Source organism: Sorex fumeus, unplaced genomic scaffold (genome assembly GCF_029834395.1).
Source record: "Sorex fumeus unplaced genomic scaffold, SorFum_2.1 ptg000063l, whole genome shotgun sequence".
Taxonomy (NCBI): domain Eukaryota; kingdom Metazoa; phylum Chordata; class Mammalia; order Eulipotyphla; family Soricidae; genus Sorex; species Sorex fumeus.
In genome coordinates this window covers 33,906,779-33,922,879 of record NW_026606120.1, presented here as the reverse complement: position 1 = coordinate 33,922,879, position 16,101 = coordinate 33,906,779, and the positions used below count along the sequence as shown (strand labels likewise).

Sequence of the window (16,101 nt, the reverse complement as noted above, 5' to 3'; positions counted from 1 at the left end):
GAAGTCATACAGATGGCCAAAAGGTTTGCAAAATTAGATTTATCATCACTTATTACCAGGGAAATGAAAATCAAGATAAGAATGAGATATTATTCTGTATTAGTAAGCATGGTATATATCCAAAAATATTGAAAACAACTAGTGCTGGTGAGGATATGGCAAAAAAAGGAACACTTATTCATTGTTGGTGGGAATGTTATATTTTCCAGGCCCTATATAAAATAATTTGGAGATTTAAAAAAACATTTAAAAGTATCCAGCAATTTTACTCATTGGTATTTTTACCATGGAAATCATTATCTCAAAAAGATGTATGGATAACCATGATCTTTGAGAGTAGCACAATTTGTAATAGTGAAGATTTGTAAATGACCCAAATGTATAATGGCATATAAGTAAACAAAGAATTTGTGGTTCATACACACAGAGGATTCCTACTCTATTATAAGAAAATATAAAACAACACCACAGCATATGGAAACAAACATAAACAAATGGAACTACATTAAACTAATAAGCTTCTGCACCTCAAAAGAAACAGTGACCAAAATACAGAGTGAGCACAAGGAATGGGAAAGAATATTTACCTAATACTCATGTGATAAGGGATTAATATTCAGGATATACAAGACACTGGTAGAATTGTACAAGTAAAAAAAACTCCAACCCCATCAAAAAATGAGGAGAAGAAATGAACAGGAGCTTCCTCAAAAATGAAATACAAATGGCGAAAGGCACATGAAAAAATGCTCCACATCGCTAATCATCAGGGAGATGCAAATCAAAACAACAATGAGATATCATCTCACACCACAGAAACTGACACACATCCAAAAGAACAAAAGCAACCAATGTTGGCGTGGATGTGGGGAAAAGGGGACGTTCCTTCGCTGTTGGTGGGAATGCCAACTGGTCCAGCTTTTTTGGAAACATTATGGGTATTCCTTCAAAAACTAGAAATTGAGCTTCCATATGACCCTGCAATACCACTTCTGGAAATATATACCGAGGATGCAAAAAGCATAATAGAAATGACATCTGCACCTATATGTTCATTGCAGCACAGTTCACAATAGCCAAATTCTGGAAACAACCCAAGAGCTCTAGAACAGGTGACTGGTTAAAGAAACTTTGGTACATCTACACAATGGAATACTATGCATTAGGAAAGATGAAGTTATGAAATTTACCTAAAGTGGATGGTCATGGAGATTATCATGCTTAGTGAAATGAGTCAGAAAAGAAGGTACAGATATAGAATGACTGCACTCATTTGTGGAATATAATATAATATGAGACTGACACCCAAGGACAGTAGACACAAGGTCCAGGAATATTGTTCTATGGTTGAAAGCCTGCCTCAAAATCTGGGGAGAAGGCAGCTGAGATAGAGAAGGGATCACTAAGTCAATAATGGAGGAATCGTTCAGGATGGGAGATGTGTCCTGAAAGGACCAAACGTGATAACCTCTCAGTATCTATATTACAAACCATAATGCCCAAAAGTAGAGAGAGAATAATGGGTAAATTGTCTGCCATAGAAGCAGGGGGAGGGTTTGGAAGTGGGGGGGGGGAGATACTGGGACCATTGGTGGTGGAAAATGTACACTGGTGGAGGGATGGGTGTTTGATCATTGTATGACTGAAACTCAAACATGAAAGCTTTGTAACTGTATCTCATGGTGTTTCAATTAAAAAAAAAGAATGAATATACTTTTACAAGATTTAGTTGTTTGGGCAGTTCAAGAAATTCTTAGATGTCCAAACTAGGTAAATTGTTTTTTCTATAATATCATTGCAGAGAATACATTTTCATGATCTCTGATGGAGATTGGAATTCACAATTATGGAAAGAAGAAAAAAGTTTCCAGCTTTATATAATTGAGCTTTTAACTGAAAACTCAATTACATAAAGTTTTGTGCCTGCAGTGTGTAAATAAAGTATATGGGGAAAATTTACATATGTAGGTTTTACCTATTCCATGTAAATCCCGAAATATATTAATATATAATTGCTTTAAAAGTTTTATTAATGACAGGTGAGACATGATTATTACCATGATGAAATCCAAGTATAAAATCCAAGCATAAAATACAATTTAATGTTATATGCTTTAGAGTCCAGAGTTGAAAACGTATATGTATATGAGGTAGGCATTTCGTTATATTATATGAAATGGTTTTACGTTTTCTTATTTGCATAGATCAAAATCATATAGTAATCACAAGTTGGCTCTTACTGATTTAGTTTCTGATCATTCTTTTTATCATTTCTTAAAGTTTTTCTGGAATAAGCACTATAAAGTAATTTGTGATATTGTGCTTAAAGGGGCAGGATGTGGCTGGGAGGGAAACTGGGGATATTGGTGGAGGGAAGGTCACACTGGTGGTGTTGAAACACTAAATGATTGAAACAACTGTATAAAGGAGAACTTCGTAAATCACGGTGGTTTTAATAAAAAATTAATTAAAAAAAAGAAAATATAAAACTTTGCCTTCTGTTACAATTTGGAAGGAGCAGTGGGGTATTATGTTAAGTGAAATAAAACAGAAAGAAGGATTATTGCTAAATAATCTCTCATATGTGGCATTTAAAAAAAGGAATGGATGGCATCTAACAAAAATAATAATTAAAAAATGAAATAAAATGAAGTTTTTGTATGTGATGATCACATTTGTCATTCCCCTATCCTTCTCTCTGTCTATTCCAGTTAGCAAGACAAGGACTCAACGTGGTGCTTATTAGCCGGACACTGGAAAAACTACAGGTTATTGCTGGACAAATTGGTGAGTGGCCCCAGGGAACAGGGAGTTGGTTTTGGAGCTTACTAGCCAGCTGTGCTGCTGTCCTGTCTGTAGGAACAACACCCGACATCCAACATCCCCTGCCTCCCCCCACCCCAAACTGGGGGAAGAGTCCTCTTGCTGATTAATGGAAATTTACAAAAAGATGTAGAATTTAACTCACCGGTGATTCTTTGGGTTAGGTGAAATACACAACCATAAAATTTGGCCCATTATTTCTTTGGCTTGTTAGCTTACTCTCTAAAATTGCCTCTCCTCATGTAGAGGTCCTATATGCCCATTTCTTTTGCTACTCCTTCAAAATGTAGATCTGTACATAGCCAGGGGTCTTGGTCCTGGAAGTAGGATGAGGGATATGGTTTGGAGGTGGTTGTCTAGTAAAAAGATTTTTGGTTCAAGCTTGTTGTGTGTAGTTGAGAAGGTTGTACACTCTATAAACAAAGGAGATGACATTTATATTAATTTTTATCAGAGTGATCTACCCTGAAGTGGTGATTTGCTCCCTGCTTGTTTCTTTAGCTACACCATCAATTATCTGCTTCTCAGAAACCAGTCAGATTTTATATCACAGTCTTGACTGATTTCATTTGAGGAAAGTAGATTTTTGTCGAGGTCTCTATCTGCTCCTAACTTTCTACATACCTTGTCCTTGTGAGAGATACAGAGGAAACAAATGCCAACAGTCAGTAGGCTCAAGATATTCAAGTAATTATCTGCCATCCACTTTGTGGTCACAGTTGAACACGACAGCCAGCTGCCCCTCTGTCCATGGCACTTCTACTCCTAAGGCTCAAAGACTAACTCACATACACCTCAAGGACCAAACTCCTGCTTTTTCCACCCACCCGAACAATACTGCCACATATTTCCCCAAATGGTGCCAACAAAGTCTGGACATTTCCCTAAACCTCATTTCGATTTATTGCAGACGCCCAGTAACTCTTACCACCTAAATATCATTTCCTTCTATCCTCATCACAAGCTTCTGCCCATCCTTTGGCTTTCTCGCTGGACCACACTAAAAGATTCTTCTCACTGTTGCTTGTCCTTCACCATTTTTTTTGAACTCAGAAGCCCAAGGTACTTTTACAAAGAAAGAATAGGATCCTATGTTTCCTTTGAATAAAATAATTCCATGACCTGATAGAATCAAATGAAGACCACCATGGGGATTATGCTCTTCTCCCATGCCTTCATCACTCCCAAACTTCACCTCTCAGTTTGAAGGTCATTTCTCAGAATGTCTTCTCAGTTCTCACAAAACACTGGTGGACTCTCTTATAGAAGCATGGTGCTTTCCTTTGCAGCACTTACCACAGCTGGAATGTAATATTCGAGCACTTACTGGATTGGTGTCATTTCACCACCATAGCTGAAAACTGCATAAGCAAAGGGACTGGGTCTGGTTTTGCTCACCAACTGAATCCCAGTGGTACCTAAAACACAATGTGCGGAGCTGGAGCTATAACACAGAGGGTAGGGTGTTTGCCTTGCACACGGTCAACCCGGGTTCAATTCCCAGCGTCCTATATGGTCCCCTGAGCACTGCCAGAGTAATTTCTGAGTGCAGAGCCAGCAGTATCCCCTGTGCATCGCTGGGTGTGACCCAAAAAGACAAAAAAAAACTAAAGCACTATGTTGGGCAATTCTCCCCCATCCTTGCCAACTATGTTATATAAATTACATATCACTTTCTAGGGAATTCGAGGTATATCTCATTGTGACTTTTGTAATTGGGGAAATGCAAATCTATAAGGTTAAGCATCTTTTCATGCATCAACCATTGACTACTGGTATATCTCTGAGAAATGTCTATTCAAATCCTTTGCCCATATAAAAATCTGTCACTTTACTATTGGGTTGTAAGAGACTAGTTCCTAGCAGATTGATAATTTGTAAAGATTTAAAATTTTTTCTTTGTTCCCTTCTAAATTACCTCAAAATGATATGAATGGGGAAATTTTTTTATTTTAGACTGAGAGAACAAAGTTCTTGAGCAGGAACCCTGCTTCATCATGAGCAGGTCACAAGTTTGTATGTTGAAAGCAGAGTAAATCTGGAACTTGAAATAGCAAAACCATCATCTAGTTCAGGAAAGGGGTGAAAGTTACACTAAGAATAAAGTAAAGATTTTGGGCAGGCAGGGAGCTTAAGTCATAGGGCCAATGCCTCTCAAAGACCCAGAGTTTGATCCCCACCTGACACCATATTCTGACCCCCTAACACTAGTGGTGCTAATGGCCCCCAGCTCTAACCATTAATCTGTCCTTCACTTCCAGTCAAAACATCTGAGGGCATTGGAAGTGACCCGTATTGAGCATAAACAAAAACAAAACAATAAAGATTCTTAAAATTTCCAGAAGGGAAAAGAATAGGTTCTACACAAAGGAACAGGCTTTGTAATGGCACAGGGTTTCCCTAAAAGCTTAATGGGAACAATAAATTTAGAATTATGTTCAGGAGAAGTCATCACTAGTAGTATTGTCAATAATAAACTCTCAATAAAAATTTCAAAATAAAGTCTGTAGAGCTGTAGTTCAGGGTTAATAATATACTTCACATGGATAATTTCCGTGGATGATTTGATTTCCAGTATCTCCTTTCCCTGACACCCTGCAAAAGAAATGTATAAGGTAAAGGTAAGGTAAAGGCCCTCCCGTTGATCGTCGATTTGCTTGAGTGGGTCCAGTAACGTCTCCATTGGAGACTTTGTTGTTACTGTGTTTGGCATATCGAATACTCTCGGTAGCTTGCCGGGCTCTATGGGAACAATAATTTTGAATCAATGAATCTGTATCCTCAAGTTATCCATCAAGTTTGTAAGCAAATATTGTTCCATGGATTTAATCTTAAGAAACACGCTTTTTAGGCAATTCGACTTAGTATTGGGAGGTCACTGGAGGATGCATAAAAAAGGTAAAGGCCCTCCCGTTGATCGTCGATTTGCTCGAGCGGGCCCAGTAACGTCTCCATTGGAGACTTTGCTGTTACTGTGTCTGGCATATCGAATACTCTCGGTAGCTTGCTGGGCTCTCCGACCAAAAAAAAAAAAAGGTGAAAACAAAGTGGGTTGTGTAAAGAGGAAAACTTGAGATTCATGGGGGTATGGTGCCGCCAGCAGGTCAATCTATACCTGTGAGGTGAGTGCATTAGCAGCCTGATGGCTCCGTCAGACTTTCAGATACCCCAAAACTGCTGCTGTACCTTTGGTCAGACCCCAAAAACTTGGGGCAAAGTTTACCAAGAAAATAAATGGCCAAAAGTTAAGTATGTGGGAGACACACCCACAAACCACCTCCGGCTCAGCTATATAATTGGAGGCACGGCCTATCTGGTTCCTGATCAAACTGCTTAATGGCCATGATCCCAGAAACTCAGAAACGAATCTCGGAACCCAAAAGCTTTTGGCAGAAATGCGTTCTGTTCCTGCAGTAGGTTACTGGTGCTGGGCCACTCCAGGTGGGAATAGGTTTTGTGCCTTGGCCTATTCCCTGTGGCGGCCCGGTGACTGCCATCATCCAGAGGCCATTGGACAGTCAGGTTTGGGCCTTTAGTGACTAGACACATGGGGCCTCACCAGATGGGGGTGGACCCGGCTCTTTCCTCCCCATCCCAATAAGACCCCGAGTCTCCGCCTACTACGGCCTCTCTTGCTCCTGATCAAGCTGATTAATGGCCATGATCCCAGAGGCTCAGAAACAAATCTCGAAACCCAGTGGCATTTGGCAGAAATGCATCTGGACCTCATACAAGGTGGTCACCGCCTCAGAGCTTGTTGGAAAGCCAGGTATGAGCCGGCAGTAATGGGGCCACTGCAGTCTCATGGGAAGGGGGATGGTACCGGCTCGTTCTTTATGCCCTACCGAGGTCACAAGTTGTCCCCCATGAGTGGCTCTCCAGCACGGCCATGGCTCCAGAGGCAAAAGGACTTAGTCCAGAGCCCGGCAGCTTGTGGCAGAAAAGTGAATGCTCCATGTGTTAAACTATGGCGCCATGCCTGCCTGGGATTGCTCCCTTCCACCTTTCCCCCCCAGCAGCAAGGTGGCCGCCACCTCAGAGCTTATAGGAAAGCCAGGTGTGAGCTGGCTGTGACGGGGCAACTGCAGTCTCATAGGAAGGGGGACGGTACCGGCTCCTCCTTCACGCCCTACCGAGGTAATGAGTTGCCCCCCACGAGTGGCTCTTCGGCACAGCCATAACACCAGACACACAGAAACCAATCTCCTAATTATCTGGCTCTTTGAAGAAATCCAAAATCATTATATGATTCTCATAACCAGCTATAGAAAACAAAGCATTTTGCAATGCCTTCTCAGCAATTCTGATTGTTGGGGGGGGAATTCTAAACAATAATGGTGCACCTTTTGTAGAAATAATGAATGTAATCAATGTAGAGAAGAGTTAAGTAGAAATTATCTTCCTCACAGGCATTGGGAGGGGTGGGTGGGAGGGTATATTGGGTTCTTGGTGGTGAAAAATGAGTACTGGTGAAGTGAAAGGTGTTTGATCATTGTATGATCAAGACTTAAACCTGAAAGCTTTGTAACTTTTCCCACAGCGATTCAATAAATAAATATAAGAAAATAAATAAATAAAATTATGAAAAAAAAGTAAAACAAAATAAATAAACCTTGAGATTCAAGGAAAACTTGAGCACGCCAGGGAGGGAAACAAATCAAAAGAGTCCTGTCCAGACATAGAAAGATTGCATTCATCTGGTTAACATAAAGTAACAAAATAAGAGACTAACACCCAAGAACAGCTGTGATAAATACCAGGTTGTTCACTCCATGGCTTAGAGGTCAGCCGCACACTCCAGGAATAAAGGCAGCTCAGATAGAAAAGGGAGCACCAAATAAAGGGTGCTGGGAAGATCTGCCCAGGATGGGAGATGCCTGCTGAAAGTAATCTATGGACCAAACATGATTGCCACCAATGTCTCTTCTGCAGACCACAGCACCCAAAAGGAGAGATAGAACAAAAGGGAGTGCCCTGACACAGAGGCAGGGTGGGATGAGGGTTGGGGAAGGTGGGAGGGATACTGGGATTGGTGGGGGTGGAGAATGGGCACCGGTGGTGGGATGGGTACTCGATCATTGCATAACTGAAACCCAAGCACAACAACTTGTAAGTCTACAACTGTACCTCATGGTGTTTCATTAATAAAAAAAAAGTCTTGTACAGAATGTAGAGGTAGTTTGCATCTAGTTCAGAAGAAAGAAGAAATTGATGTAGATGGAAGGACATAGAACTGTGTATGAACTGGATCGGGACGGCTGTTGGCTGGCAAAGGAAGGGATGAGAGCCAGGCTGGTTGGTCTCAATAGCTGTTTATTCCAATCTCATCCCTGTTCACTCCTGTCTCTCTCTCCTTCTCTCCTGGACCCAATATGGACCTGCAGCCCACTCTTAAAGCCTCCATAAATCCCCAAAGCATGAGGGTTTGGATCTTACAGATAGGTGTGGTCACAATCAATAGGGTTAAAGTTCTTTCCCTCAGGGAATGCTGCTTCTAGGACAGATTCTCTTTCAGCAGGACAACCCATCCAGGGGTGGAATCCCATGGGTGTGTTTCTCCTTTCCTTGTTCAACAAAGAAATAAACATTCATAATATTAATAATTTTGTATGGACACAGTAAGAGATGCATTAAGTTTATAGAATTGCTTTCCTGGGGTCATCTCAATCTCAGACTATGGTGCTCAGGCCAGATTAGTCTTTCCTATCCCTAGCAGGGTCCTAGTCTTGTCATTACTTTTGGTTCATGACAGTCTTTGTCCATGATCAAGCTCTTAATTTATAGTTAAGAATCGTGGTGCTTTGGCCTGGCCCATTTTGAAGCCAGGGTAGCTCACAGCTTGCCTTTGGTACATTCAGTCCCTCATCAGGATCGTGCTTTTGGGGTGTTAGGAACAGAGAGAAACTAAGGCTGAAGTCAAGAAAGCAGATGCCTGGGAATGAATAATATTCGAAGTCAATTAAATCCCAAGTTACAAAAGCATAATATTAATTGTCTTCTTGTATCTATACAAAAGGACATTGCCTTAAAGTAAACTATTCCAAAGATATAAGGAGAGGAGAAAAGCAATATTAACTTACAATACAAGTTCAGTGTTCTAGAAAGATTTGACCTTACAAATTAACAGAAACTGATTAGGGGAATAAACTGATTAACTGGTTGGGGAAGAGAGTATAGAGACGTGCTTACAGATAAACAAAAGAATGGGAGTGTTTTGGGAGCACTTTGGGAGCTCCTTTTCGCCAGGGAGAAAGGACAAAGCAATGTCATCCTACACTAGGGTTTGTGGTTTGAGGGAGGTGGGAGTGGAGCCCAAGAAGTTATGTTTCTAAAAAGGTTCTCAGTGGTGATATCATGGTTTAGGGACCTCACTCTGAGAATCTCTCCAGTGGAAATCTCTTTTAATGCAAATCTCTTTTAATACACGTATTCCTGGAGGAACTCTTGGAACACAGACCTTTTTCAGGTTTGTTCTGCATTTACCTGAGGCTACTTTTTGCTCCTTGTTGGGTTTTGACAGTTCTGACCTCTTGAAAGTGGAAAGTTCTGGGAACTCTGTGGATAAAAGGTGGACTTGGTGTCCACCTGTTACTAACGAGTCACTATTGTCTTTCTCCCTAACAGAACGGACTACAGGGAGAAGTGTGAGGATTATACAGGCAGATTTCACCAAAGATGACATCTATGAGAATATTAAGGAAAAGCTTAAAGGCTTAGAAATTGGAATTTTAGGTAAGTAAATTGCAAAACACAAAGCTTCTTGAAATAGTAAGAGAATTACTTAGTGAGATTTGATTATTTGTGGTGACTTATTCATGACTATAAGTTATTAAATATCAAGTCTTTAAAAGTCATTATTGATTTAACAAATCTATGTACCATTTTGGAATATAATTCACATATTTAGGCTTTCCCATAATATTTTCAAATATTAAGATAAATTAGGGCATTTACCTTGCATGCAGCCGAACCTGGTTGAATTCCTTCGTTCCTCTCGGAGAGCCCGGCAAGCTACCCATAGTATCCTGCCTGCATGGCAGAGCCTGGCAAGCTCCTCATGGTGTATTTGATATGCCAAAAACAATAACAACAGGTCTCACAATGGAGATGTTGCTGGTGCCCGCTCGAGCAAAACTAAGAACAACAGGAGGACAGTGCTACAGTCCTATTAAGATAAATTTTATATTCCTGAATGATGCTTGGCAGGAAGAATGAATCTTAGAAAGGTTGGCTAGCAATTATTTTAGCAAGGGAAAAAATATTGTTGTGAAGTAATGTAGGATAACATTGCTTTGTCCTTTCTCCCTTGTTACGGGAGCTTAGGTTTATCAGGTTACACCCATCACAGTGCTCCCGAGTCACTCCCATTCCTTTGTTTATCTGTAACCTCTTCTCTCTGCTCTCTTCCCCAACCAGTTAATCAGCTTTTTCCCCTAGTCAGACTCTGTTAACTTGTAAGGTCAGATTCCTCAGAAATCTATGGTTTTATATGTATGAGTGAAATATTGTCTTTCTCCTCTCCTTATGTCTTTTGAATAGTCTACTTTAAAGCAATGTCCTTTATTGTATAGATACGGGAAGACCGTTAATATTATGTTTTGTAACTTAGGATTTAATTGGCTCTGAATATTATTCACTCCAGGGCATCTGCTTTCTTGACGTAAGCCTCAGTTGCCCTTGGTTCCTAACACCCCCAAAGCAGAGTTCCGACGTGGAACTGAATGGACCCAGGGCACGTGGTGAGCTACCCTGGCATTGAAATGGGCCAGGCCAAAGTGCCACAATTCTTAACTATAAGTTAAGAGCTTGATCATAGACAAATGCTGTCATGATCCAAAAGTAATGATGAGACTAGGACCCTGCTAGGGAAAGGAAAGACCATCTGGCCTGAGTCTGACATTGGGATGACCTTAGGAGAGCAATTTTATAAGCTTAAGGTATTTCTTACTGTATCCATACAAAATTATTTATATTATGTATGCTTATATGTTTGTTGGACAAGGAGAGGAGAAACACACCCAGGGGATTCCGCTCTAGGGTGGCTCGATCTGATAATGAGAATCTGTCCTAGAAGTGGCTTTCCCTGAGGGAAAGAATTCTACCCCTATTGTTTGTGACCACACCTATGTGTAATTGTTACCCCAACCCCTCATGATTTGGGATTTAATTAGACTGGGAGAGTGGGCTAGGGGATCAGTATCCAGATTCCAGAGCAAGAAGGTGAATGAAGGGGGATCGAGGAGGAGAATGAAGTAGCATGGGGGAGGAAAAAGCAGGAGAGGAGGTAGGGGAGAGAGACAGGAGTGGATGGAGAGAGGATTGGAATAAACTGCAACTAAGACCAACCAGCCCAGCCCTCATTCCTTCCCTTGCCTGCCCATTACCATCGACCTCCCCATGGTGGGAGAAGTGGCGTGAGACTACCGAAGGTGGTCGGTGGGAGACATAGACCGCCATGCCACCGCTGTTGCCGTCCTTTTTTGACTTTACACAAAGTAATATAATGCCTTTTCCTATGATCTATAAAAAAGTTATTTTACAATTACATAAATAGTATAGTGTTTAATTGAAAGTAAGATTTGATTTATAAACTTCCTGATGAATTTTTAAAATAACAACATTTTAGTTTAATTATTTTATAGGGGGTCATGGCAAACAGTATTCAGGGGACCCCAGAGCCACTCCCTGTGGTGCTTGGTTGCTCGGGAAGGGTGGTGGCTCACTACTACAGCCTGAAACTGTGGTGCTGCCCTAGTCCTTAGTGCTAGGGATCCAATATTATCTCCTGGCCCCAATACTGACTCTTTATGGAGATGGACCACACCCATCAGTGCTCAGGGGCTGTTCCTGGCTCTGTATCCAGGAGGTTCCCTGACTCTGTTCAGGCCATGCATAGTGCTTGCTGGTTGCTTACTAGGCCACCACCCTGAGTGCTGTCCCCTCAGCATCAAATCCTCCACTCCTCACTTTGAACCATGTGTTCTGTTGGTGGAGGATGACCATGAGGGGCCCTGGCGAGGAAGCCCCTCCCCTCAAAATATATATAAAACTTATTTCTGTAGAAACTCAGGAGAGCACATATAAACACATTAAAGAATTATCAGTCATGGTCAAGTTCCTCCCATTATTCATTGATTTACTCGAGCAGGCCCAGTAACGTCTCCACCGTGAAATTTGTTGTTACTGTGTTTGGCATATTGAGTACATCACGGGTAGCTTGCCAGGTTTTGCCGTGCAGGCGAGATTCTCTCTAGCTTGCTGGGCTCTCTGAGAAGGGCAGAGAAATCGAACCCGGCTCGGCCGGGCTGGCTGTGCCCAAGGCAAACGCCCTACTGCTGTGCTATCGCTCTAGTCCAAAAGAATTATAAAGTTCTTAAAATATCAAAACTCTTTGATATCATTTTGATATATACCTTTCCGAGCAAACATACATTCTAAAGCAGAGTTATACCTGAATACTAGTTCAAACATTTTTTGAAATGTTTCTGGCCTCACAAATATTCTCCCATGTCTTTTTTAAAAAACTGCATGTTTTTTTAAAGTTGTTCATGATGATTTGTTATAATAAGTATTATAACACCAATCCCATCACCAATGCACCTTCCTACCACCATTATTTCCAATTTTCCCTACCACCCCTCAAGCCTATCCCTATAGCAATTCCTGAATAATTTATTGGATATTGCTTGCTATAAATTATTAGATAAAATGATTAAAAATTATTTCCTTAGGAGAAAATGTGTGAAGATTGTTATATCTCACCATGGAGCTACTGGCCTTTATGTATACATATCCTTTATGTAAGAGATTACTAACATGTTGTTACAGGTTAAGTCTTGTGTGTTTGTATTTAGTTAATCGAGATTTGTTGCTTTTTACCTTACATCCTATCTAATATGGTATGCTGCACCTGGTTTATTAGTGATGTAGAGTTTGAGATGCTCCAGAAATTCCAAAATTTTAAATGGAGAGATACAGCTGTAGTTAAATTTTTATTAACTGGATGGTGACTTTGGGTGCCCCAGACAACTCAGCCTGAAATTATCTCTGCAACTTGTTGATCTCTCTCTCTCTCTCTCTCTCTCTCTCTCTCTCTCTCTCTTTCTCTCTCTTTCTTTTTGGGTCATATTGGTGGTGCTCAGGGATTATTCATGGCTCTGCACTCAGAATCACTCCTGGAGGTGCTCAAGGAACCATGTGGAATGCCGGGGATTGAACCCGGGTTGGTCTCATGCAAGGCAAATGCCCTACCCGCTGTACTATAGCTCTGGCCCCTGTTGATCTCTTTCAAGATTTATTTCTGAGTCTCTGGATCATGGCCAGTTAAGCCATGAACTTACTTGGTGCCAGAGGTGGTTCGTGGATGTGACTGTTGAGGCTTCTTAGAAGATCTTGACTCTGAAAGTCTGGAGATTTCAGTCATGAAATGTGCATACCAGAGTTTTTCTACAGAGTAATTTCTGGATGAGGCTCATCCTGAACAGAGAGTTTGATAGTGATTGTGGAGTGTGGAGGGTTTTGGTTGCTGGGGCTCTGTTTAGGAGGGTGCTGGGCTCACCCACAATTCTCTGGGGTATCCCAGATGACTTACTCTGGAGTGAGTTCCAAAAGCATCTCTCTCCCATGTCTTTAAACTTCTAAAAGCTTCAAAGTTTTGAATGACTGCATTGTGTTCCACCATACGATTGTGTTGTCCTTCAATGGAAAACAGTTTTTTTCTTTACAATTTCCTCAGTGTTTTAAATCCTATTTCAATGAATAACCTCGCAGATGAACTTATTTGTAATTGTTTCCTTAGGAAGACTTCTCCAAAGGAGAATTCCTGGTCTGAATATAAATATTTTTAAAGCTCTCAATAAACATTTAATAGCACTGGTTCTTCTGACAGCTTTTTTCTCCTACTCCCCCATTCCCCCCCCCCCCCGCCTTTTTATCTTAGTCAACAATGTTGGAATGCTTCCAAACCTTCTCCCAAGCTATTTCCTGGAAACATCTGGGGAAATCCAGGTAAGTTTGTGCTTTCTGAGTTGGATTCCTTTTATCTGGAATGAAATGGGTAACAGGAGCTTATCTGCCCTGAATTCTATAGCTCAGATGGTCTATAGTGGGATGTGTTTTCACCCTAGAGTATAAAACATGGTCAAAGGTACCATTTTCCATGATTAACTCTAAAATAAGGATATCTCTCCCTTCTCCACATAACAGGGTTCCAGTCTTTGGGGACCTCTTTTGAGCTTTTGGGGCTTCTTTTGTTCTTTGTTTTATAAGGTGGGGTAATTCCACGTAACAGTTCATGGCTGTGTTTGTAAGTGGGTGAAAGTTTTTCATTTTGAGGAGACACAGCTTCTGGTGCTTGATGGCCGTGCTGGGTCGAGGGGAGGGGGGCTGCTCCCTACGGCAACTGGTTTAGTTTATGCAATCAGATTCCAACAGACAGGGGGACCCTTCATACAAGGCATGCTACTTCTCTGTCTTTTACTCTATGGCCATGTTGTAAGATCTATTCAGTTTTCAGTGTGGGGAGAGTTCAGAGTACAGACTCTGTAAATTCAGTGAGCTTGATTCAGACCCACAGCTGCCATTGAGGGTCATGAAGGAATTTGTCAAGCATTTAAAAGCACTACTAATTGACATTTCCTGAAGCCCTGACCTTTGAAGTTATGAAGTTATAACAATTCTGAACAGATTATCAAGCTTCCATTACTCAATTCTACCACCATTCCTCCTAGGGGTTGCAGTTAAGCCTTTAAGGCAGCTGTATTAGCATATAATGCCCGGTTACTTGAAGTTACTCAAAGTACTTGTCTGACTCTCTTCTTGATCACACATCTCAAGTTATACCTTTTCTTTCAACATTTCTTAAGTAAAAAATCCACTTTGCTGAGTCATACCCAACTTTAAACAAGGCTTCTTGTGAGTCCCACCTCAAGCCCCTTGCCATATGTGCCCAAGGGTATGCAGGGGTGTGCCCATCAGGTCAGTGGACAAGCAAGACCAGCCCACTCCCTCCATATTTTGGGAGGAAACCCTGGGAAGTTCAAAGCAGGAGAGGGGAACCAGCTCTCAAAAACCATGTTAAAACAAGTCAGATTCCTTTCCTCAGGTGGTCAGGATTGATGGAAGAGGATCCAAGACAAGATGCTGAATCCAGCTAATTGTTTCCTAAGAGAACTTCTCAGATGATCTAGCTTATTTATGAGGGGAATTCTAATAGACAAGTGGGTTTGGATGTCCCATTCTTAGATATAAGGCATCTGCTTCTGTGAGGGTGATGAACTACCAGAAGTGAACCCGTTCTCAGCTCAGCATTGGACTTGCTGTACTATGGCTCCAGTCCTGGCCTCTGTTTTACTTTTCATGTCTATGTTTGTATTTGTTTCATGTCAGTTCCTTTTAACTTCTTTGCCTCTTTTTAACTGTTTCTTTTATTGCCATCGGTAACCCAGAACTTTAATGTTAATCTACACAAAGTTGGTTAGTCTATTCTCTGTGTTTTTGCTGTCTAGACCCAGAAACGCTAGCCTCTCTTCCACCAACTGGAATTTGACCACTTACTCCGATGTTTTACAGCTCCATTGCTTAATGAAATCTGCTCACTGAACACTATTAGGAGTCTAGTTTGCAAGCTGAGCAAGCACTTTTGCATATATTCTGGTTCTTTAAATCTGATTGTTTCCTAAGAGAACTTCTCAGATGATCTAGCTTATTCATGTTTGTAATTATTTATTGCAGAGCCTCATCCATTGTAACATCACCTCGGTTGTGAAGGTATGTGATCCATAAATATGCTAAATGAATTAGAATGTAGTAATTGTTGGCATTTGGCAACTTGGAGATTTTTTTCAACCCAGTGAAAGCAGAATTCTTGGAAATTGAACCACACTTAATTCAGATGGCATATAGTGGTAACTTTTTCTCTCATTCTGTTTGTTTTAGGAAAATATAGTGATGGGTTCATTCCTTCTAGTATCTGAATTCTATTGTTGCTTTTAGTTTTGTTCCATACTACAACATATTAAGCCTGATGATAACTTGATGGGCTGGAGTGATAGAACAGTGAGTAGGGCGTTTGCCTTGCATGCGGCCAACCAGGTCAACCCAAGTTCGATTCCTCTGCCCCTCTCGGAGAGCCCAGCAAGCTACTGAGAGTATCTTGCCCACACGGTAAAGCCTGGCAAGTCACCCGTGGCATATTCGATATGCTAAACACAGTAACAACAAGTCTTATAATGTTACTGGTCCCACTCGAGCAAATCGATGAACAACAGGAGGACAGGG

At 41.1% G+C, this 16,101-nt stretch overlaps 1 protein-coding gene across 1 annotated transcript in view; it reads left to right on the top strand.

Annotated features, from left to right (window-relative positions):
• The window catches only part of HSD17B3 (hydroxysteroid 17-beta dehydrogenase 3), a 74,289-nt gene that overhangs the window by 42,776 nt on the left and 15,412 nt on the right, over positions 1–16,101 (top strand). Inside the window, exons 3-6 of the mRNA XM_056126480.1 lie at positions 2,712–2,787; positions 9,448–9,555; positions 13,763–13,830; positions 15,556–15,591. Of these exons, the coding sequence (XP_055982455.1) occupies positions 2,712–2,787; positions 9,448–9,555; positions 13,763–13,830; positions 15,556–15,591 (288 nt within the window). The remainder of the gene's footprint in view (positions 1–2,711; positions 2,788–9,447; positions 9,556–13,762; positions 13,831–15,555; positions 15,592–16,101) is intronic.